Raw genomic sequence first — 24,801 nt, forward strand, 5'->3', positions numbered from 1 at the left:
AGGAGCCTTAACACAGACACGGCAACACACAGACGCACATGCACACACACAGACACGCACACGATGCCCACAGAGGCACGCACACAGACACACACACAATGCACGTGCACATAGACACACACAGACACACAGAGACACACACGCGATGCACGCAGAGGCACGCATACACACACGTGCCACACAGGAGTGAACATGGGGGGGCGGGGGGGGTGGGGGTGGGGGCAGAGAGGAGGAGATGACTCAGAGACACAGGGATTACTCCCGTCATCCTGAGCCGCAGGAGACACAGTCACTTCCACTACTAAGACTGACTGACATCCACTTACACCGCTTCCACAATGGCGGCTACAGTGTTCGCTGTGCGCTCCCGAAGGCTTTACAGTCTAGACAAGCCTAAACAAAACAGAGGACAATTGTTGTGTGTGTGTGTGTGTGTGTGTGTGTGTGCGTGTGTGTGTGCGTGTGTGTGTAGCTGTAGGCCCTTTCTCAGAGGGGGGGCATATCTCTACAGACAGAAGGAGACAGCAGTGGGGAGGCCCACCCATCTGTTTCCACCGAAGGTCTGAAATCTCTAAAACGCACGGCGCACGCACGCACTCGGCATAAAGCGGGTGAATAAAATGGCATTTTCCTGACACCACCGAGTAAGGTTTCATGTATAGCAATACCCTACACGTATTTTTTGCTCTAGGCACTGGGTCACACCCATAGTCGGCGCCCCTGGAGCAATTAGGGGTTAAGTGCCTTGCTCTAGGGCACATGCAGCACCCTCCTGAGAGCGGGGATCGAACCAGCGACCTTTCGCGTATTGCTAGCAGGCCTCTCTAACCACTAGGCTACTGCCGCCCCTGTACATACTCCTAATATGTCCGCAGTTCAGCTCAATAGTTCCTGTAAGCGTACGTAATACGTAATGACAACGTTTTGTTTCTATCTTATTACATTATTATCTTATTGCCATTGTGACAGCATCACCTGACTAAGTCTATGGGTTCAAACCCTCCTTCTGCCATAGTGACAGTGTCACCTGACTAGGTCTGTAGGTTCAAGTCCTCCATTGTGACAGCATCACCTGACTAAATGGTAAAATGGACTGCACTTATATTGCGCCTTTTTTGCTGCTCCAAAGCGCTTTACAACGGCCTCTCATTCACCCATTCACACACCAATTCACACACCAATGGCGGCAAACCTTCTGCCATAGTGACAGCATCACCTGACTAAGTCTATAGGTTCAAGCCCTCCTTCTGCCATAGTGACAGCATCACCTGACTAAGTCTGTAGGTTCAAGCCCTCCGCTGTGAGGCCCCATAAGGCTGAGGCTGCTGCATGACTCCCTCCCTCCCTCCCTCCCTGAGTCACTGCCAACGAGGGGAACATGACACGCTGAGACAGAGGGACTGACTCAACACCTGGTGGTGCTGGAGAGACGTCACTGCACCTTCTGAGGGAGAACTGAAGGGCGGGCAGAGAGAGAGAGAAGACAGAGAGAGAGAGAGAGAGAGAGAGAGAGAGAGAGAGAGAGAGAGAGAGAGAGAGAGAGAGAGAGCGAGAGAGAGAGAGAGAGAGAGAGAGAGAGAGAGAGAGAGAGAGAGAGAGGACAGAGAGAGAGGAGAGAGAGTGAGAGGACAGAGAGAGAGAGGACAGAGAGAGAGGAGAGAGAGAGTGTGTGTGAGAGGACAGAGAGAGGAGAGAGAGAGAGAGTGTGTGAGAGGAGAGAGAGAGTGAGAGGGCAGACAGCTAGAGGACAGAGAGAGAGAGGACAGAGAGAGAGAGTGTGTGAGAGGAGAGAGAGAGTGAGAGGACAGACAGCTAGAGGACAGAGAGAGGACAGAGAGCGAGGACAGAGAGAGAGAGAGAGTGAGGACAGACAGCTAGAGAGAGAGAGAGACAGAGAGAGAGAGAGGGAGGACAGATAGAGAGAGGACAGAGAGAGAGGACAGAGAGAGAGAGAGAGAGAGAGAGAGGACAGAGAGAGAGGACAGAGAGATAACGCAGTACCTCATGACCTGAACACCAGCAGCACTCATTAAAACACCGCACGCAGGCCCTGTTCTAACAGAGGAGTCAGGAGGCCACGTCGCCCTGCAGTGAGAGGTAGGCAGCACCGCAGACCCAATCACAGCCGGAGGGTGACTGGACTCGCCACAGTTCAAGGCCACACTCTGAAGTGGCACAGTAACCAGGAGGGATTGCTATGATGCATGGATGCCCTTTTTTTTTGCCTCTGATAGGGATGTAGGGACTTGGGGGCGGGGGTGACAGCCAGGTGTGTGAGCATAGGGAATAGGTCGTAAAAACAACAATACAGCATATCAGATTTGATTGAATTCATGTCTTCAGTCAAGAGACTGCTTTAAAAAGGTAATCAGCAACATACGACAGTGGTTTTACAACTCGAACAACTCTCCCATTAGGCTACTGCATGCGATAAGGCCTAGCCTTAAAGAGAACTCTTTGATAACCTTTGGAAAGCCGAGGCCAGGAGAGAGAGAGAGAGAGCTGTCACAGTTGTTGTTACAAGTGAAAGACCCCTTCAGCGACAATAGACCAGAGGAATACCGAATACCGGAATAGAGAAAGACCCACTGAGGTAATCTGACATTCAATGGAGCGCTCCCCCATGTAGGCTACTCCACTGATGTCATTCTCTGGGAACAGCGCCGTATTGATTTCAATAGGAGAACAATAGAAACCTCCTCCTCCTCCTCACAAACAAACAAGGCCTAAACCAACATCGGCACAACGGTCATAGAACAAGCTTGATACACACTGGCCAACATTTACTAGTATATATATATATATATATACACTGTATATAATAATAATAACTTTTATTTGTATAGCGCTTTTCCTGCAAACGTTGCAGCTCAAAGTGCTCCAATCATTCAATAATCCTAATTTAATAATTTAGTCATTTAAAGGCAATATTAAAAAGATTGGGTTTTTAGTCTTGACGAACATATTTGCTGAGGTTGCATCCCTAATGTAAACTGGCAGTGCATTCCACAATTTTGATGCATAAAATGAGAACTCAGCCTCACCAAATCTCTTCTTTTGTACATGTGGTACACAGAGAAAACCAGTGTCCGTCAGAAGACCTGAGAGCTTTTGGGCTGATATGCGAGCAAAAGGTATTTCGGATATTCTGGTGCTGTGCCAGTGACAGCTTTATAAACAGTAAATACTACTGTATAGTAATACTACTCTATACAGAACACCCATTCTCAGAGCGAGTCTAAATGGAGCGAGTGGTAAGAGAGTTATATTCATGAAGCCTCCACATCAAATGCTGTTCCCTACAAATGACCTTTTTTGCAAGGATGTTTTGGCCCCGTTTCCATGGCAGACGCTCGTTCACCGCTTCCACTTTGCAGTTGCATTGATCTTTTATTCATGGGTCAGCTCAGCGAGCTTTGGACACAACCTTGTCGGATTTCATCACAAATGCCCTTCATGTGATAATTTCCCTTTTAGCGGATGAGCACACCTGGTCCAAAATGGGATGCAATTCTAATAATAAAGGAATACTTTTGATGGTGGGGGGAGGGGGCCGGGGGAATAAAGCTGTAGGTTACCTATACACTCACACTGGCTCTTTGAGATCTAGAACACACAGACAATAGACCACCTGTACTTGGGATGCTTAGAGAGGGACATGGGCAAGTTGGGGGGGGGGGGGGTCTCCATCACAGTCTAGATGCGAAGTGGTGAGCTGACATTCTCGTTGATCGGTTTAATAACGTGTTACACTACAGCTCAGAGTCCCTTCAAGTTAGATTCAGGGATTCATGCATTCAGCTCATGAAATAAAGTAGGGTATTATGCCATGTGGACAGCGGCCGTGGGGCTGTAGGCTGGCCATGTGTTCAGTCACAGGGACGGGCACTGTACTATTTATCAAGGGAGTCGAGCCTGACTGCATTCATTTGTTGCACAAATTAGACTAAAGACTTCGTGTTCTAATTGGTAACAAAAAAAAAAAAAAAAGCCTTTCGTTCAATGTCTCACCTCGCCGAAGACCTGTTATGTGGGATGTCTTTAGAGTTCGTGACGTTAGAATTATAAGGTTCTATCTCCATTTTTGTCAAAATTGAGTTTTTTACATAATCTGATCCATTAGGTGTTTATTAATGCCTGTGTGGTGTTATTTTTAAAATGTTGACATTTTTTAGTTAGTAATTCAGAAAATACAAAGGTTCCATCTCACAAAACATAATGGAATGTAAAAACTTTGACGCTCAATATCTCTGAACTACCCTAAACGGAGATAGAACCTTATCATTCTAAGCTCACAAGTTGTCTTTATTATACGGAGACTTGATCTCGTGATGAATTCAGGAGAAACGGAAATGAAGAAAACCCATACGAGTTATGATGAGTGTTGCCAGACAGTCCTAGGACACAGCCCAGGGGGGCCTCCCTAACAAAGTGGGGGACACACACTCACCGATTCCACTCGTTTCTTGTCTGACGTTGAGGCGGTTCCTCTCGTCGGCGATCGCCTTCAGCATCTGCTGGAGAGACCGGTCCAGTTCGCCGGTGTCGTCCTCCTCCTCCTCCGCTGGACTCCCGACAGGCTGACACACACTCGGAGAGGATGCCATCCCCGAACTGGGCTCATGACAGTCCTCCGCGACGGCGAACTCACCCGAGGGGGGGAGAAAAGAGAACTGCGATGGGGGGGGGGGGGGATAGGGACCACCGAAGAGGAGGAGGAGGACCCCCCTAGAGCGAAGGGATAATCCGGATTTATTTCCCCAAAAACAAATCCAACACCAGCACCACTTGTCCTCCTCTTGTCACTCTGTAGAAGAAAAACGCTAAAGCCGCTGTGTGTGTGTGTGTGTGTGTGTGTGTGTGAGACAAACGGGAGACTTCCGTCTGGGATTGCGACGGGAACACCCCTCACACTTCCTGTAACGCAGAACAACAGACGCGATTTAAAGGGACAGTGCGCCTCTTTCGTCTTCTCATTCCGTAAAACGGACTGACTTATTATAGCGCCTTATTCCAATGAGCTTTAATGAATGAATGAATGAATGAATGAAAGCTTTATTTCGAACATGTGAAAAAAGAAATAGTTATAACAACAAAAAACAACAAAAAACACTATTTACTTAACATGTCCGAAAAGTTAATTAATTAAATTAATCATTTAATGGACTCTCATTCACCCATTCACATTCACATTCACACACCAACGGAGGCAAGCTACAGGCCTGCCTTTTGGGAGCAATTTGGGGTTCAGTGTCTTGCCCAAGGACACTTCGACGTGTGGCCAGCCGGGATTCGAACCGCCAACCTGCCAACCTTGCGATCATTAGACGCCGGCTCTACCTCCGGCTCCACAGGCCGTCCACATTCCGTCACTCACCTCAAACGTACACGGTACATTGTTGCTCACTTGAGCGAGTGTAGATGTGGAAATAATGTAACAAATGAAATGGACCTCTGCGCATTCGCTCCTGATACATGTACGGGGAATTGCCCTCCATCACACTCAGTCCATCGAGTTGTAATGGCCTACATTCAATCATGTTTTTCCATCTATCTCTGCCGCTTGAGTAAAACCTGGTTATGCAATACAATTATTTATTGATGTGTTTTTTTTTCTCTCCATACAAGCCAGCTGTCAATTGAAATAAAATGTGTATCAGTGCTCATTATTTAATAATTGGCTAATTAATGTCAGTAGTCTTTGTACTGTCATCCAATTTAGTTTGACATGCTCACGTCGAGATTGTATCCTCTATTCTCCACGCATAGCCTACCTACCCATCAATTAAGCGCTTTTATCATGACCTAAAAGCCGACAGTATTAGAAGGAAATTCACTAAAATCTCGGGATAAGATTAGAACGAACGCAGGTGATCAGACCGCTGCAACTTTCCCGCTTGTCACATATCAGCGTGGGTTAAGCCATTGGATCTGTCGCCAACAGCCACGGGGAAACTAGCCAATCGTGTAAAGCCCTCTGATGTCACTGTTGCAAAGGAAAAGGATGATGTCATTTACAGACCGTAATGAAATAGGCTCACACCAGCAGCGATTTCTCTCACAATGGGAGCCAATCCATAGGCCTATTTTAGAGAATCAGAGACCAACTGTCTAGAATGTGTCCTACTAGTCTCTTATATACAAATAATAAGAATAAGAATACATTAGATTTATATAGCGCTTTTCTAGACACTCAAAGACGCTTTACAAACTGAAAAGATCATAATACACACATAAAAAGGATATTATGGCTATGTACTGGTATGCAAAAGCTTGAACATCCTTTTAAACAAGACCTCCCTCACTTCTGCTCCCGAAACTGGTATCATACGGATACCACTAAGCAGAACCTCTATGAAAGTATAAAAGGAGGTAGAAATTGGAACACTCATTGTAATGCATGGGGATCCATTCTATTCCATGCATTACAATGATCCCGTCCTCCGATTTCTACCTCCACCAGCCCAAACACGTACACATGTAAAACCCACAATCAAGGATGTCACCATCCCTGTGGTCATTATTTACCACCTTTACATTTGCACAGGGGCAGAAATGCATTCCAGACCACTGATATATACCGTTCCTGACAGTGGAACAGCACCTCTCCCCATAATCCCTGACAGGTATTTCTTACTCAGTTTTTAGTCAGTGAGTTGAGTGTGAGCTAAATATTAAACATAGCCCAATCAGTCAATAAGCCATTTTCATTTTATTAAAAGCTTTTGTCAGAGAAATTAAGTACTCTACAAAATGTGTCCTCCCACAAGTGATGGTGAGCCATAAATTGTCACACCAACCCTCCAGGCTCACGTCTCCTCGTCACTTGCGACACAAGTGAGACAGTCACCCCCCATGAGGTCAAATGAGGGACAGCAGGCAGGTGTCACAACAGTATTTGTTTTCATTCAATTACTTTAGGTGCATTGGATTTAGGATTTATTTTGACCCAGGTTCGGTTATTCATGGCACACGAGTTCATTCGGAATCAGTTATTTTTATTTTTGCAAACCAACAAATCAAAAAAGTGTGAACGTTACACTTCAAAACAATCTGGTACATTTCAGAGGGATAATAAGCAAGATGGTTGTTGTTGTTGTTGTTGGTGGTCAGTAGTAAAGCTAAAACAAGAGCGTAAGCATTGACTCATCAGCTAGGTAAAGGAATGTCTTTCACAACCTTGTTTTATTCCATTAATCCGTTCTGTGTGATGGATACATCATGGACATCATGGACACACCGCTCTCAGGACTCAGATGAAACCGCGCCGGATATCTGACGGCCGGTTTCCCGCCGGTCTCATCCCCCGTCGTCCGAAGAGGCCACCCAGGGGGTTACCCACGGGGTCGTGACCTGGGAGAGGGCCAATGGGATCGTAGCGTGGCCTCAAGAAAGGATGGATGAGCCCAGGTCTTTGGTCATACTCTCCGCCGATGATCCCGGGGGGGGCGAGAGGGACGGGGATAGGCCTCATACATGTCGGGTCACGGAGGATGAAAGGATTGAGATGGGGCGGGGTGCCGGGAGCGGAATACTGTCTTCGCCACTTGTATTTCCTCTTGTAAAACTATAGGGTTGGGGAGGGAGGGGTAGATCAAAGAAAATCACATTGACGTCACTTGGCATTATCCTTTGCATCTCTGTCCAACAGTAGCTCTTATGATGGGCAACTTGGGGGTGGGGGATGGGGTTTAACGCTTCAACGCTTCTTCAAGAGGCTTTAATAGCAAACAATGACAATACATGTATACAATACTCACTTCTTTCCAGTTGGTGTCTCTGGGTCTGCTGGAATCCTGACGGCCTGAAAGATTAGCGACAGTAAAAATCAGACTTCATCGCTAAAACCACGACTCATGCTCACTCTATTCTACAATAACAAATATACTGTATCTTATTGGCAGTGGTGTAGTCTAGTTTTTTCTAGTGGGTATACTGTGATTTTGCCCTCCCAGTCAGAGCGACACCTGTCCCGTAGCGACACCCCATAAGCACCACCACACTCACTTACGCATACAGTATGCATCTACACCAGTGTTTGCTGCCTTGGGGGGGGTGGCATGGACTGTACTTGTACATCAAGCTGCCTCACGCTACAGAAACAGGAGATGTGCCGACACCATCCTGCTCTCTCTCATTCTCTCCCTCTCTATCCTCCTCTCTCCCTCTTTTGCTGTCAACCAAAAGGCAAATATAACAACCAGAGTATTTATAATTTAATAAGAGGTATACATTGAATTCATATCAAATCATAACATCATTCTAATTGAATATTGGGTTGCTGTGGGCAATGCAGTCAGATACTGTCTTTACTTACTCTCTCACCAGAAAGAGAATCGTATGTCCAACTACAAAAAACAGACATTTCCAATGAGTGAGGGTTTGTTCCAATGCTTCAATCCACTGTCCATGTACTGTAAATATACCATTATGGTATTACCATAAAGCCCAATTCTAGCAGAATAAGAAAGATTGTATATCTACTTTAAGTAAAATAATGAAGTGCATCCAGTTAGCTCTTTAGCTGGCATGTGTGCAAGGGCCTTAGCTCATCTAATCACCTCTGAGCTAGCTAGCTAGCTTGCTAGTTCTTTGACACTATTATTCACACCATGAAACTATAATCAGACACTTTCTAGTCACAATAATAACGACTAATTTGAACCAACTTTCTCTGTCAGAACACAGTACTATATTTGCTAACGTTTCAACTTGCTTACTTTCTTCTGCAGAGCTTTCACCCTGCAAAAACTCTCTCGCGTCGCACGCGCACGCGCACACTCGCGCTAAAACGTGAGGAGTTAGGTCTGGCCCGCCCACCCCAAGGCAATTGTAGGGGAAATACTGAGAGCATTCTGAACGGCTGGTTATGCGATAACAAACATCGAAAGTTCGAAGTAAGTGCTTCGTAACACAGACGGGGTGAATTTTATGAATAAAAGTGTGACAGTTCTGTCACAAAACGCCGTTACGTATCCTCACGCATTTTTAAGTGGGTATACGCAAATCCTTGGCCTTTCCTAGTGGGTATACGGCGTAGTCCTGCGTATCACGTAGACTACACCACTGCTTATTGGGCACATGGCTCTAAGACAAGGGTCTGACATTTAGAATTATGTCTATCTGCTTCCCCCGGAGGTCTAAAACAGCAGCCTTTAAAAGGCATAGATATGATGGGGGTGGGGGGGGTGGTTCAACTGTGTCTGTGCTTTGGATGGTTCCCAACATGACCTCCCCGAGGAGCTCTCTGGTGGTGACGGTCACGCGAGGCGCCTCCTACCCCAGAACTCGCGGCGGTACAGGTGTCTCCACAGGGTGGAGTCGGCGGTGGCGACGTGGAGGTCTCTGTTGACGGAAGACAGGGCCACCAGCGAGTGCACGTCCAGCAGCCTCAGGACCCGCAGGAGGAGCTCGGGGGGCAAGACGACCAGGCCAAACACCGGCGGCAGCGCCACGGCTGTTCGCCGCCACCAGGGGGAGACAGTGAGTCAGCTCTCTCATAGAGAACAGGACATGGCATATATGCCGTTAAAAGATCAGCATACACTCAAAAAAGGCATTTGCAGGGTTCCCACACCTTCTGAAACATCAAATTCAAGCACCTTTCAAGCACCTTTCAAACACCTTTCAAGGACATTCAAGACTCAATTCCCTCAAATTCAAGGACCCAACACGTCATAGTTTGAGACAGAACTAGTTGACGAGCTAAGTAAAACATTTTTGAATATATCATTTTTTTAGAGAGAGAGAGAGAGAGAGAGAGAGAGAGAGAGAGAGAGAGAGAGAGAGAGAGGACCCATAGACCCACGTCTATTTTCTAAAACTTTTAAGACCTTGATTTCTTTTTCCGAAATTCTGACTTTCAAGGATTTCAAGGAGCCGTGGGAACCCTGCATTCGGATAACCGTACCGTCTCTGGCTGCAGCGATCAAAGGGTAGACTAATTGGTCTTTGAAAACCCGAGACAGCTTCCTCAGGTCTTTGTAGATGCCGGCTGCGCTTTCTCCTGCAAGCGGTGGAAACAGAGCAAAAAAACAAACACACGTGACAATTAAAAAAAAAAAAGGGCCGTTACGCTAACCGACCATCAATATACCTACCTGGGACTACAGGCCCAGAGACACTCACCAGCCCAGTCCTTCGTCACATAGCAGGAGGGCTTCAGCGACAGCTTAAGCACGGTGCTCACATTCTCATCAATCTTCAGGGTGGCTAGAGGAGTGGGAGGAGGCGTGACAGTTATTCACATCGAGAGGGTAAAAAGAACGACCCGTTCCAACGATTATCTGTCACTTGGAAAAAGAAACTTGTGTGACTCACCGTTCATGACGAGCACGGGCCCCATGGTGACGCCCAGGACCATGACGAGGCTGTTCTCACAGAGGGGGTGGGCGTAATGCAGCCTGTACATGCCCCCGGCCCCCTGCCACCCGCTGGGCATCTCACCAGGCCCAACCTCTGAACCCTACACACACACACACACACACACACACACACACACACAGACACACAGACACACACACACACATCAACATTTTGTGGCGACATATACAGTGGGGGAAACAGTATTCAACACATAAAATAAAAAAATTAAAAAGTGAAATAATTTCTTGCAACGTCAAATAATTTCCATGAATAGCAGCAATGGAAATATGTTGAATTTAAAAAATGGTTGATGTGTTGAATACTTATATAATTTATATTATATAATCCCCCACCATACATTCTCCAAGGTGACGCAATGTCTTGCAAGACATGTCTGTTCAAATGCAAAATAATTGGTAGAATTCAACTTACAACTTTGCAGCAGTTCTAACCCATTAGTCACTGTTTTACCGCCAGTATAATGCTTGGACCACACCGGATACCTCTACCTCAGCAGCGCGTGTGTTTCATTTTCAGCGCCCATGTTAACAGGTTAGGGCAGCCACACAGCGAGACACGCGGCTCAAACGGGCTGTGTGACTGCTCTAACCTGTGAACATGGGCGCCGAAATGACAGACACGCGCTGCTGAGGTAGAGGTATCCGGTGTGGCCCAGGCGTAAGGGACCAAACACCAGTCTCCTCTGGATCCTTACCTGAGGGAGGAACCCCGTCTCCAGCATGAGGAGGTGCACTGCCACCATGAGGGAGTCACAGGGGCTCCTGCTGTGGGCCCCGTGGTGCAGCAGCTCCAGAGAGAGGGGTACCTTCCCCTCCTGTACCTCGTCACACATCATTGGCTCCCAGTCGAAGGGACCCGCCTCTGCTTCCTGTTCCTCCTCTGCGCCTTCTTCCTGTTTAGGCCTTGCCTCCATGCAGGCTCCCTGGCTGCTGCTGCTTGCACTAAGCTGAGTGTTACAGGGTAAATACAAACACCAAAAGTCACTACGGTCACAATTTATCTTAACTGTGATATAAGGAATAATTAAAGTTAGATAACTAATCTATCAGGGTAACTATTCTACAAAAAAAATGGCTCTCTGTATGGACCCAGTGTAGGCAGAGAAATGACTCAGCACTTTTCCCTAAAACACCCACATCCCTGTCCTGCAGTCAAGGCCATCTGCAGTCATACAGCTGACTGGGCTTGAAGACGTGATCAGTGTTTTCAATTTCACCATGAGAACTCTTGAGTGTGTAGCCACAGGGTGTCAACAACTCAAGTGCATCAAAGGCAAGAAACGGCCTCTGCCTGCCTTTGTCATTCTGTTCCGCTGCGTCAGAGACAGAATACAGAAGTGAAAGAGTACAGCAAGTCCTATTCATCAAACTGACATTTTTTGTTTTTTTTCATAGTTTTGTCGAGCTCTTGAATATAATAACATTCCTTAATATCGTCCTCCACTCCAACCCCTGTCTGTAGAGAACTGTTTAGTTATCTGCATTAGCTGACTGGAAGAAAAACCTGTACAACCTCCAGGACCAGGATTGATGATTACCTAATTGATGAACCAAAACTCCAGATATAGGCTAGGCCAGAGTTGTCTGGTAGCGTGTTGTGTTGTTGTGGAAAACTTCACTAAGACACTTTGAAATAAAACGACTAAGACCGGTGCCTTTGGTTTTTTCCACAACAACACCTTTTTCTCTTTTTTTTTTTAAAGTTATTTTTTCTGAGTGGGGCAGTCCCACTCATATTTTTTTTTTTTATTGATAGATACAGTAGAGATTTTTGACAGGAAGGATGGGTGAGAGAGAGAAGGGATGACATGCAGGATATGGCCGGAATCAAACCGGGAACCCTGCGGTTACATGGTCAACACTTAACGCGTTACACCACCTAAGCACCCCATAGACCTTTATTGCAAACAACAAAAGCCGAGCTGGTCCGCGGAGCAACACTAGAACAAGACCACAGCTTTTATACAGTTCCATGACTATACAAGAATATTGACCACTTCTCATATGGTCACATAGCACCAATAATCTTAGGCCATAAGGCGCCACTCCTCACATAAGAATATTGACCACACTCACATGTTGACCACTCCTCATATGACCACCTACATGTGTAGGCTAAATGATTAACTTCCTCTGGCCCCGTTCCTTTGATCATATAGCACCGACACATTTCTTCCCATCTGACCATGAGGTCATTATTTCAACATACAACATTTCAGAGAAATTCGCCATTTAGGCCTATTTAGAGAACTTCGCTATAGTGTCTATGTTGGTTAGGCTATTACCGGTACTTTCGCTCTTTCTATTCAGATGGGAAAGATGGGGGAAAGGAAAGCCAGATGATGTTTGTGGTTACGGTGCTACTCACCTGCTTGGACTGCATGGCCTGGCTCGGCTGCGTCCTCTGTTGAGCTGCAGCGCTGCTGCTGCTGCTGGCTGCCTGGGAGGCAGGTGATGGTGATGGTGAAGCTGAGGGCACAGCTGCAGTCACAGTCACAGACCGAGGCAGGTCCAGGATCACACAGATTAAGTCCCCGGAGACGATGCCGCAAGAGGAGAGCGTCTGGCCGTCATCAGATAGAGGCTCTCTGCCATTCAGGGACAGTGTGAACTCTGTGTCTGGGCTGTAGGTGACAAAAGTGTCTGGTTTGAGTCACAGAAATAGGCGACATACCTGGTGAGTAATTGGGTAATCTTATAAACCTATTGCACATTTATTGATCAGTGTATTGTGAAGTCTTTGAACATATATTTAGCTAGAGGCTGGTGGAGGTGGGAATAGGCGGATGGGCTCATTGTCATGCATGGGAGGGAATTATGATTGATCTCAAACTGTATCTGATTGATACCGTTACTAATTCATTACAATAAGGTTGCAGGTGTCAAACCTTAGTCCGTAACATGGAATAAGGATCTCCTTCACATGGAGGTTTAGCTCGGTCAGAGAGGGCTCTCCATCCAGTTCCACACGAGTGGTCCACTTGTTGATTTTCACACGCAGCTTCATGCTTGGGAGGAAGAACAGATCAACAATGTTTAAATTCAATTAAATACTATTCAGACCGAGGAAGGGTCATCTGCCTCTCTGGGTCGTAAAACCTGAACATCTATAGCCTACAGGCTATCAAAAGAGACAAGCCCAATGTATTATATGAGGTGGAGGTTGGGTCATGTAACAGATGCTAGCCTCACATGGACACACGGTATGGGTAAACAGCATGTATCAGGACCTCCATGATGGAGCAAAGTGGTCTAGAGTTTGAACAGAAGCTGGGTACAGACGTGGAGCAAAGCCAGATCACGTATTCACTGCAACAGCTATGAGTTTCGTTTTCCTTTCCTAGCCAACCAACAAGGGTAACTATAGCTGGCTAACTAGACAAGCGAGAGAGCTTAGCACTTACTTTGAGTTGTCGCAAGATAGCTTTACGTCGTCACTTCACACAATGCATAACATGTTAACCAAGGCGGGCTGATTTGAAAGTGAAAACATCAGGTTCTTGCAATGAGAAATGAATCTAGGACAGGCTTTGACAGGAGACTACAGACACTTCAATGCTGTTGTCAAAAGTCTGACTTCAACTACGGAAAGCGATGAGTTCTGACCTGTCATGTCGTTGCTACGGACACTAGGAGAGACCTAAACAAGTTTTGCACAAATTGTTTCAAATATCCCATTAGGACAACTTGACACGTTGGGCGCACGCTAGCGTGGTAGAATATATATATTTAAAAAATCCCTATCAATTTTACGGGCAAAATTAAAACGATTCAAAAACATCTCCACTGCGTCATGAGAAACACTTCGCGTTTTTTTTGTTTGTCATCCTTCTGGCATTCCGTAGTTGCGTGTCTTTTGCAGAAAAGATCTGTTCCGTGAGCTTCAATGACAAACAACGTCCGGTTTCGTTTTCGCGACTTCAAAATAAAAGCGATGAATGCGATATTCACATTATATCACAATATTTTCTCGTATGTTTGCTGAAATAACGACAGATTTAATGTATATGTAAATGTAAAATGTTGATCATCACATACAAAAGAATTGTATGAGATTTGGTGAGGCTGCATTTTCATGTTATGCACCCACATTGTGGAATGCAGCCAGTTTACATTAGGGATGCAACCTCAGCAAATAATGTTCAAGTCAAGACTAAAACCCCATCTTTTTAATATTGCCTTTAAATGACTAAATAATTAAATAATGATTATATAATGATTAAAGCACTTTGAGCTGCAATGTTTGCATTATTATTATTATTCAAGTTATCACAATTTACATGAATGAATGAATGAATGAATGGTCTTTATTGTCATTGATATAGTACAGGTACCAAACAACGAAATTTGGGAGGGGGGGGCTCCCCTGGTGCTAGGAAAGAAAAAAAAGAAGAAAAAAAAAACAAGAAGGGAAAGGAGCTGGTTTACATAAATAAAGGCTATGTACACTATCCACTATACTATACTGTACAAATAAAACACTGTGCTGTACTCTATGCTATGCTATACCTATTCTAACATTTCCTATTCTCTGCAACCTTGTGTACCCTAGGGTTGTCATATTGCACATAGTGTTATTGCACATTCATTTAAAGTGTCGCAGTTTGCAGGCTTGAAATGTACACATTTGTGCCTCAGCACTACACCTGATTTTCAATCCAGCAGCTGCCATCAATCCGTCCAGACTGTCCAGGGCCCAGAACCTAGGTCTTTGCTGTGTTCAGGGCCTGGGTGGCCCTGGGGTAGAAGCTGAGCTTCAGTCTGTTTGTCCTTGCGAACATGGTCCTGTACCGCCTGTTCGAGGGCAGCCGAGCAAAGTGTTCGTACCCAGGGTGGGATGGGTCTCTGGAGATCTTGGAGGCCTTCCTGAGGCAGCGTGTGTTGTACAGCTCTTCCAGAGAGGGGAGGGGGGCGCCGGTGATCTTCTGGGCCGTTCTCACGACTCTCTGTAGCGCATTCCTCTCTGCGGCTGTGCAGCTGGAGAACCAGTTGCAGATGCAGTAGGTGAGGATGCTCTCCACTGCGCAGCGGTAGAAGGCCACCAGCATCTCCTGTCTGATGTGGTCTTTCCTGAGGACTCTCAGGAAGAAGAGCCGCTGTTGTGCCTTCTTGATGATGGCTGCTGTGTTGTTCTTCCAGGACAGGTCATCCTGTATGTGCACCCCCAGGAATCGGAGGGTTGAGACTCTCTCCACGCTCCCTCCGTCGATGAGCAGGGGCTGGACCTCAGATTTTTTCCTCCTGAAGTCCACGATGATTTCCTGGGTCTTTGACTGGTTCAGCAGCAGGTTGTTAACCTTGCACAGCTTGCTCAGCTGCTCTACCTCATCCCTGTACGCCGCCTCGTCCCCCCCCGAGATGCAGCCCACCACGGTGGTGTCGTCTGCAAACTTTACGATGGAGTTGCTGGGGTGGACGGGGGTGAAGTCGTAGGTGTAGAGGTTGTAGAGGATGGGGCTTAGCACGCAGCCCTGGGGGGACCCAGTGCTGAGTCTGAGGGCTGTGGAGGTGTGGGAGCCCACCCGCACCCTCTGGGGGCGGTCGGACAGGAAGTCCTTGATCCATGCACATATAGAGTGTGATAGTCCCAGGTCTAGTAGTTTGGTCACTAGCCTGTCTGGAAGGATGGTGTTGAAGGCAGAGCTGAAGTCCACAAAGAGCAGTCTCGCGTAGCTGTTTCCCCTCTCCAGGTGGGATAGAGTGGAGTGGAGAGTCGTCGCGATGGCGTCCTCTGTGGACCTGTGGGCTCTGTAGGCGAACTGGTATGGATCCAGGTTGGGCGGGAGGCTTGTGACTATGTGGGCCCGGACTAGTTTCTCGAAGCACTTCATGATGATTGGTGTGAGTGCCACCGGGCGGTAGTCGTTTAGGCAGCTCACCGTGCTTTTCTTCGGGACTGGGATGATAGTTGAGGTTTTCAGACAGGGTGGGATGGTGGCCTGGGACAGGGACTGGTTGAAGACATACTTGTGAAATTACATGTGATTTTACACACCACTAAAGTGAGACCACATACAGAAATATTATATCTGTTTATTATTATATTTGGGATATATGCGGGTAGACCTCAGCCAGAGGCTCACCTTCCCACCCGAAATTGCAGCGACCAACCTGCGCCCAGACCTAGTCCTCTGGTCCAAGTCCTGCCGGCGTGTCTTCATCGTAGAACTGACGGTCCCATGGGAGGAGGCCATCGATGAGGCATTCGAACGGAAGAGGCTGCGGTATGCCAACTTAGCAGTCGAAGCAGAGGGGCGGGGCTGGAACGTGAAGGTGTGGCCAGTGGAGGTGGGCTGCAGAGGCTTTGTAGCCAGCTCCACCACAAGGCTCCTGAGGGCAGTAGGGATCAGAGGACAGGCCCAACGGAAGGCAATCAGAGAACTGTCCACTGCAGCAGAACGGAGCAGTCACTGGCTGTGGCTGAAACGTAGGGACCCAACATGGGCTCCCAAATGACCACGTGGTGCCACCGTGCGACACACACCCAGGCCTGATCAGCCTGTGGTGGGCCAACCTCGGCAGAGGGTGTCTTGTGATAACTGGCCGAAACACCCAATGAGGTCGGGGACCACAACTGAAGATGTGTCGTACTGGTGGCACCACGTGATCATTGCCAAATTCCACTCCACCCAAGAGGACATCTCCAACTCCACTCAATTGTTGTGCTGAATATTTAGGGATTTTAACAACCAGTCCTATTAAGAATCAGTCATCTCTAATACAAATCTACTCTGCAATACTTGTAGAAGTGCAATACAGATAGGGCACTGTGGTAAGACAGCTTTATATTCAAACTCACCTGATACATATTGTAGAAGTGTTGCTGATTAGATTGGCACCTGCGATGAGCTGATGTAAGACGATGAGCTAAAATAAAGGCTGCCTCCCTCTCCAGTCCACTGCTCTGTCTTTCTTTCTCTCGTTTTGTTCATTTATTTTGTTTTTGTTTAGTTCCACTGCCTTTGTTTCTTTCTGGGCTTAGAGTTCTCTCTGTTTTCTGTTCAACGTTTCTAACTAAACCATAAACATTTGGTTTGTGGCTCTCCTGCAGAGGGCTTAGGTTAAGTGTGTAGCAGCTAATAAAAATCACTCTGTCTCAAAAGTTATAAATATAGGTTTTAATTTCTTGAACAGACATTGATTTACACTGTACATATTGACTAGATTTATAAACAATGATCTCCGTGATCAGTTCAATGATCTCCATGATCAGTTCAATTACAAGGTAAGGCATGGCAGGAATATGTTTCTTATAGGTCTTCGTGAAGATGATGGGAAGTTGGCTCAGCCAATGAAAAGGCCTCCTGGAGTGAGATAATGAAATCCATTATCAGGACAATATGATTTATATATTTATATATATAATATATATATGTTTTCTTTCAAAGCATGTCCCTTTAAAACAGCATCCTGCGTTCCAGGTGTTCATTACCTGTGACTTCTATACTGATCCCAGTGATGTAGCGACTGTCATCAGAAGCTAGGAAGGCACAGACGTCAGCTACCTCTACAGGGAGAGAGACAGGAAGTACAGGTCTTATCAATGTTCTATAAACGGTACAGCGCACTGAGTTTCTAGTAGAACAGAGATGTATCTATACGATTCAGGGGAGGCTGGTGGACGTAGAAATCGGAGGACGGGCTCAATGTAATGCATGGAACGGAATCAGGAACGGTACAAAACGCTACACTGCATTACAATGAGCCCGTCCTCTGATTTCTACCTGCACCATTTCCTCCACCATCAGCTCACCTGCAGGCTCGCCCATCCTTCCAAGTGGCACCATAGAAGTAATCTACACACACACACATAAACACACACACACACACACACACACACACACACACAGCATGTTTTAGACACTTTTCTTAACATACGTGTATGACACATTCATTCTCATATGAACAACCCGAGGGGATGTTTGGATCTGATAGGAAACGAGAACTCAGTCCTACCTTACTGATCACTTTCTCGGGCACTTTATCAGTCATGGGTGTGGTTATGAACCCTGGTAGCACGCAGTTACACCGAATCCCAAATCTAGAGAGAGAGAGAGAGAGAGAGAGAGAGAGAGAGAGAGAGAGAGAGAGAGAGAGAGAGAGAGACACAGAGAGAGAGACAGAGAGAGAGAGAGAAACAGAGAGAGAGAGAGAGACACACAGAGAGAGAGAGAGAAACAGAGAGAGAGAGAAACAGAGAGAGAGAGAGACAGACAGAGAGAGAGAGACAGAGAGACAGAGAGACACAGAGAGAGAGAGAGAGAGAGAGAGAGAGAGAGAGAGAGACAGAGAGAGAGAGAGATAGAGACATTGTTTGTTGAACACTTAACTCACATATAGCACCTGGTATCGTATATCTAAGGGACCGGCCTAGCAGAGCGCTGACGCACTGTAGAACCCACGCATGTACAGTATGTGTACTCAGATGTGGGCGGGCTGTTGATGCTCACAATGATGTGACTGACCGGTCCACCTACAAGCATAACAGGCGTTGTGTGGGAGATACACCATTGGCTGTGAAAAGAAGCTAAAATAGAGTTAAGTTAAGTCTCACCTGCTGAGTTCCTTGGCAGCAGTTCTGGTCAGGCCTTCAACTCCCGCTTTGGAGGCTGTGTAGTTGACTTGTCCAATGTTGCCTACCTGTTCAGAGCATCAAACACAAAGAATTGCTAATAGCCGCTTTTAACTCGTTCATCCGAGCAAGCAATGGCATGCTGACACCAAAGGATGTTGAAGGCGAGAAATTCAGCAAACGATTATATCCTGTAAATAAATTGCCACTCTCCTGTTGACGTTGGCCTGCATACTACTTTGCGGGCATTCACTCACTTCGCTGTTTGACGTTCTCAGTTTCAAATGTCTTTGGCGCTAGCACAAACTGTCTCACTGAGAAATGGAACAATACTGGCATATGTGACGGAAGGTGAAACCAGGAACAAGTTAGCAACCAATCAAATTGTTCAGACTTTTGTTCTGAAAGATGTAAATGTAACGTTTTGGAAAATCAATGACACACTCGCTAGTCAAGCCAAAATATTGCAATGCAATGGATTCGGTGTGTAATCCCCACTACTCTACACTGACTAGGTAGTAGTGGGGATTACTCATTGAATCCATTGCATTGCCACATTTTGACTTGTCTAGCGAGTGTGTCATTGATTTTCAACAACATTGAAATGTATAAAAATGTTTCTGAATAAAAGTCTGAACACATGGTCAGTTGCCGACTTCTTCACAGTTCTTACCAGCTGCCGTCACATAGTAAAGCTATTGAGAGCTAATGACCCTAAATCTAGAGTGACAACAGTAAAGAGGTCTGACTCACCTTGCCTACAATGCTGCCCACAGTAAAGATGTCAGACTCATCTTGCCTACAATGCTGCCCACAGTAAAGATCTCAGACTCATCTTGCCTACAATGCTGCCCACAGTAAAGATGTCGGACTCACCTTGCCTACAATGCTGCCCACAGTAAAGATGTCGGACTCACCTTGCCTACAATGCTGCCAACAGTAAAGAGGTCTGACTCACCTTGCCTACAATGCTGCCCACAGTAAAGATGTCGGACTCACCTTGCCTACAATGCTGCCCACAGTAAAGATGTCGGACTCACCTTGCCTACAATGCTGCCCACAGTAAAGATGTCTGACTCACCTTGCCTACAATGCTGCCCACAGTAAAGAGGTCTGACTCACCTTGCCTACAATGCTGCCCACAGTAATGATGGAGCCCTTGGGAGCACCACAAGCAACCAGTGCCTTGGAGACAGCCTGAGTGAGGAGGAATGTTCCCTGATGGAGACAAGAGGGGAGGAATCAAGATGGAGGGAATGTAGAGAGAGGAGGAAGGAACAGGGAAGTTACAGTCAAGTCAACTGCTATTATGAATTACTGTTATCTACTGTTATATTTCAGAGGTTCAACCCAGATGAGTCACCGACCCTTAAAGGAAGACTCAATTCCTTTGTTGAAGTTGGTTTTGGGTGCGTTGTGCCTTTTTCCTGGTCAAGTGAAGAATATATTTGATAAGGTACGAAGATACCTTGAGGTTGACACGAATGACCTTGTCAAAGTCATCTTCCTCCATGTTCAGCAGGAACTCGTCCTGGGTGATGCCGGCAGCGCTCACACACACTGAGGGAGGCTGGAAGTAGTGACACTGGAGGAGGGGAAGGGAGGACAGCACTTTATGTCCCAGCACATTACTGATGATGACTGAATCTATGATGCTGTTCATTCACCACTCTAAAGCAGCATTTAGATTTAGGGGAAATAATTACAGAACTGATTTATGGTTTCAAGAAGTAGCTTTGATTTAGGATAACTATCACAGATGCACACTGTGTGTGTGTGTGTGTGTGTGTGTGTGTGTGCGTGCGTGCGTGCGTGCGTGCGTGCGTGCGTCAGTCAGACCTGTATGCTGGTGACCAGCTTCTCTATGCTCTCCCTTGATGACACATCCACAACAGCCGCCATGTGATCCTGCCCTTTGTGGTCACGGGCAAGTTTGGCTAGTGTCTGATCAGCCGACTCCTGGTTGATGTCAGCAACCACCACGGTGGCTCCTTCAGAGGCGAAGCGTTGGCATACAGCCCTGCCGATGCCACTGCCTCCTCCTGAGAGAGAAAGACAACAAGCCTCCTCCTGAGAGAGAAAGACAACAAGCCTCCTCCTGAGAGAGAAAGACAACAAGCCTCCTCCTGAGAGAGAGACAACAAGCCTCCTCCTGAGAGAGAGAGACAACCAGCCTCCTCCTGAGAGAGAAAGACAACAAGCCTCCTCCTGAGAGAGAGACAACAAGCCTCCTCCTGAGAGAGAAAGACAACCAGCCTCCTCCTGAGAGAGAAAGACAACCAGCCTCCTCCTGAGAGAGAAAGACAACAAGCCTCCTCCTGAGAGAGAAAGACAACCAGCCTCCTCCTGAGAGAGAAAGACAACAAGCCTCCTCCTGAGAGAGAAAGACAACCAGCCTCCTCCTGAGAGAGAGAGACAACAAGCCTCCTCCTGAGAGAGAGAGACAACAAGCCTCCTCCTGAGAGAGAGAGACAACAAGCCTCCTCCTGAGAGAGAGAGACAACAAGCCTCCTCCTGAGAGAGAAAGACAACAAGCCTCCTCCTGAGAGAGAAAGACAACCAGCCTCCTCCTGAGAGAGAAAGACAACCAGCCTCCTCCTGAGAGAGAAAGACAACAAGCCTCCTCCTGAGAGAGAAAGACAACAAGCCTCCTCCTGAGAGAGAGACAACAAGCCTCCTCCTGAGAGAGAAAGACAACAAGCCTCCTCCTGAGAGAGAGAGACAACCAGCCTCCTCCTGAGAGAGAGAGACAACAAGCCTCCTCCTGAGAGAGAAAGACAACCAGCCTCCTCCTGAGAGAGAAAGACAACCAGCCTCCTCCTGAGAGAGAAAGACAACAAGCCTCCTCCTGAGAGAGAAAGACAACAAGCCTCCTCCTGAGAGAGAGACAACAAGCCTCCTCCTGAGAGAGAAAGACAACAAGCCTCCTCCTGAGAGAGAGAGACAACCAGCCTCCTCCTGAGAGAGAGAGACAACAAGCCTCCTCCTGAGAGAGAAAGACAACCAGCCTCCTCCTGAGAGAGAAAGACAACCAGCCTCCTCCTGAGAGAGAAAGACAACAAGCCTCCTCCTGAGAGAGAAAGACAACAAGCCTCCTCCTGAGAGAGAGAGACAACCAGCCTCCTCCTGAGAGAGAGAGACAACAAGCCTCCTCCTGAGAGAGAAAGACAACCAGCCTCCTCCTGAGAGAGAAAGACAACCAGCCTCCTCCTGAGAGAGAGAGACAACCAGCCTCCTCCTGAGAGAGAAAGACAACAAGCCTCCTCCTGAGAGAGAGACAACAAGCCTCCTCCTGAGAGAGAGACAACAAGCCTCCTCCTGAGAGAGAAAGACAACAAGCCTCCTCCTGAGAGAGAGAGACAACCAGCCTCCTCCTGAGAGAGAGAGACAACAAGCCTCCTCCTGAGAGAGAAAGACAACCAGCCTCCTCCTGAGAGAGAAAGACAACCAGCCTCCTCCTGAGAGAGAAAGACAACAAGCCTCCTCCTGAGAGAGAGAGACAACCAGCCTCCTCCTGAGAGAGAGAGACAACCAGCCTCCTCCTGAGAGAGAAAGACAACAAGCCTCCTCCTGAGAGAGAGAGACAACAAGCCTCCTCCTGAGAGAGAAAGACAACAAGCCTCCTCCTGAGAGAGAAAGACAACAAGCCTCCTCCTGAGAGAGAGACAACAAGCCTCCTCCTGAGAGAGAAAGACAACAAGCCTCCTCCTGAGAGAGAGACAACAAGCCTCCTCCTGAGAGAGAAAGACAACAAGCCTCCTCCTGAGAGAGAGAGACAACAAGCCTCCTCCTGAGAGAGAAAGACAACCAGCCTCCTCCTGAGAGAGAAAGACAACCAGCCTCCTCCTGAGAGAGAAAGACAACAAGCCTCCTCCTGAGAGAGAAAGACAACAAGCCTCCTCCTGAGAGAGAAAGACAACAAGCCTCCTCCTGAGAGAGAAAGACAACAAGCCTCCTCCTGAGAGAGAGACAACAAGCCTCCTCCTGAGAGAGAGAGACAACCAGCCTCCTCCTGAGAGAGAAAGACAACAAGCCTCCTCCTGAGAGAGAGACAACAAGCCTCCTCCTGAGAGAGAAAGACAACCAGCCTCCTCCTGAGAGAGAAAGACAACAAGCCTCCTCCTGAGAGAGAAAGACAACAAGCCTCCTCCTGAGAGAGAAAGACAACAAGCCTCCTCCTGAGAGAGAAAGACAACAAGCCTCCTCCTGAGAGAGAAAGACAACCAGCCTCCTCCTGAGAGAGAAAGACAACCAGCCTCCTCCTGAGAGAGAAAGACAACAAGCCTCCTCCTGAGAGAGAAAGACAACCAGCCTCCTCCTGAGAGAGAAAGACAACAAGCCTCCTCCTGAGAGAGAAAGACAACCAGCCTCCTCCTGAGAGAGAGAGACAACAAGCCTCCTCCTGAGAGAGAGAGACAACAAGCCTCCTCCTGAGAGAGAGAGACAACAAGCCTCCTCCTGAGAGAGAGAGACAACAAGCCTCCTCCTGAGAGAGAAAGACAACAAGCCTCCTCCTGAGAGAGAAAGACAACCAGCCTCCTCCTGAGAGAGAAAGACAACCAGCCTCCTCCTGAGAGAGAAAGACAACAAGCCTCCTCCTGAGAGAGAAAGACAACAAGCCTCCTCCTGAGAGAGAGACAACAAGCCTCCTCCTGAGAGAGAAAGACAACAAGCCTCCTCCTGAGAGAGAGAGACAACCAGCCTCCTCCTGAGAGAGAGAGACAACAAGCCTCCTCCTGAGAGAGAAAGACAACCAGCCTCCTCCTGAGAGAGAAAGACAACCAGCCTCCTCCTGAGAGAGAAAGACAACAAGCCTCCTCCTGAGAGAGAGAGACAACCAGCCTCCTCCTGAGAGAGAGAGACAACCAGCCTCCTCCTGAGAGAGAAAGACAACAAGCCTCCTCCTGAGAGAGAGAGACAACAAGCCTCCTCCTGAGAGAGAAAGACAACAAGCCTCCTCCTGAGAGAGAAAGACAACAAGCCTCCTCCTGAGAGAGAGACAACAAGCCTCCTCCTGAGAGAGAAAGACAACAAGCCTCCTCCTGAGAGAGAGACAACAAGCCTCCTCCTGAGAGAGAAAGACAACAAGCCTCCTCCTGAGAGAGAGAGACAACAAGCCTCCTCCTGAGAGAGAAAGACAACCAGCCTCCTCCTGAGAGAGAAAGACAACCAGCCTCCTCCTGAGAGAGAAAGACAACAAGCCTCCTCCTGAGAGAGAAAGACAACAAGCCTCCTCCTGAGAGAGAAAGACAACAAGCCTCCTCCTGAGAGAGAAAGACAACAAGCCTCCTCCTGAGAGAGAAAGACAACAAGCCTCCTCCTGAGAGAGAGAGACAACAAGCCTCCTCCTGAGAGAGAAAGACAACAAGCTGACTTCTGTGAGGGGTCAAGAGAAGGCAGGGTGCAGGGCACAGTCAAGGCTGAGAACTGACTGCGAGACTTATCTGGGTCTTGAATCTGATGCGAGCTGCTATCGGGAGCCAGTGCATCATCCATGCAGCATTTAGATGTATATGTTATTTTAAATGTTATCAAAATAAGCCTGGATAGTAGTAGTTTAGCTACAATCAAAAGTTGCAGCAGTCAACAGAGCCACACACTTTCTAGACGGACAATGATATGCCTATTTTACCATTTTATCTAACCTAACAATAGGCTGGAGTATGTGCAGTTGTATTTACCAACTGTATTATTAGGTCAATGCTTGAATAAACATGCATAAGGAGAAACTGACCCGTGACAACTGTCAACCTTGATATGAGCCGTCTGGTGGCCGCCATGATTATGCTTTTATTGATGTAATCCTCTCTTTATCCACGAGTTGGCGCCACAGAACGGGTTTTG

The 24,801-nt window shown here is 47.3% G+C and overlaps 3 protein-coding genes across 3 annotated transcripts in view; all 3 read right to left on the reverse strand.

Annotated features, from left to right (window-relative positions):
• The window catches only part of LOC308163411 (uncharacterized protein KIAA0930 homolog), a 60,054-nt gene extending 55,266 nt beyond the window's left edge, over positions 1 to 4,788 (reverse strand). The window contains exon 1 of the mRNA XM_080537596.1: positions 4,451 to 4,788. Within this exon, the coding sequence (XP_080393722.1) occupies positions 4,451 to 4,607 (157 nt within the window). The 5' untranslated portion in view covers positions 4,608 to 4,788. The remainder of the gene's footprint in view (positions 1 to 4,450) is intronic.
• Positions 4,789 to 6,981: 2,193 nt separating this feature from the next.
• Positions 6,982 to 13,940, reverse strand: LOC308163248 (F-box only protein 7-like). The gene is made up of 10 exons (XM_080537430.1): positions 13,790 to 13,940; positions 13,274 to 13,393; positions 12,754 to 13,009; positions 11,081 to 11,332; positions 10,321 to 10,465; positions 10,129 to 10,212; positions 9,911 to 10,006; positions 9,281 to 9,457; positions 7,761 to 7,804; positions 6,982 to 7,567 (listed from the first exon to the last, which is right to left on the reverse strand). The coding sequence occupies exons 2-10, from the start codon at positions 13,390 to 13,392 to the stop codon at positions 7,253 to 7,255; spliced, it is 1,488 nt and encodes a 495-aa protein (XP_080393556.1). The 5' UTR covers position 13,393; positions 13,790 to 13,940; the 3' UTR covers positions 6,982 to 7,252.
• A 3,691-nt stretch (positions 13,941 to 17,631) lies between these two features.
• On the reverse strand, positions 17,632 to 24,737 carry hsd17b8 (hydroxysteroid (17-beta) dehydrogenase 8; the record flags this gene model as incomplete). The annotated part of the gene is made up of 9 exons (XM_080538189.1): positions 17,632 to 17,689; positions 17,818 to 17,892; positions 18,139 to 18,181; positions 18,342 to 18,426; positions 18,940 to 19,025; positions 20,080 to 20,175; positions 20,426 to 20,542; positions 20,797 to 20,999; positions 24,692 to 24,737. The coding sequence occupies 9 exons, from the start codon at positions 24,735 to 24,737 to the stop codon at positions 17,670 to 17,672; spliced, it is 771 nt and encodes a 256-aa protein (XP_080394315.1). The 3' UTR covers positions 17,632 to 17,669.
• Positions 24,738 to 24,801: the final 64 nt, after the last annotated feature.

Source organism: Nansenia antarctica, assembly GCF_963989245.1.
Source record: "Nansenia antarctica genome assembly, chromosome: 8".
NCBI lineage: Eukaryota > Metazoa > Chordata > Actinopteri > Argentiniformes > Microstomatidae > Nansenia > Nansenia antarctica.

Coding starts and splice junctions, on each gene's coding strand:
- LOC308163248 (XM_080537430.1), bottom strand. CDS start 13,392: ATGAAGCTGCGTGTGAAAATCAACAAGTGGACCACTCGTGTGGAACTG. Junction 10,213..10,320: donor GCCCGTGCTCGTCATGAACG/GTGAGTCACACA, acceptor CCACTCCTCTAG/CCACCCTGAAGATTGATGAG. Junction 7,805..9,280: donor GTACCGCCGCGAGTTCTGGG/GTAGGAGGCGCC, acceptor CTAATCTTTCAG/GCCGTCAGGATTCCAGCAGA.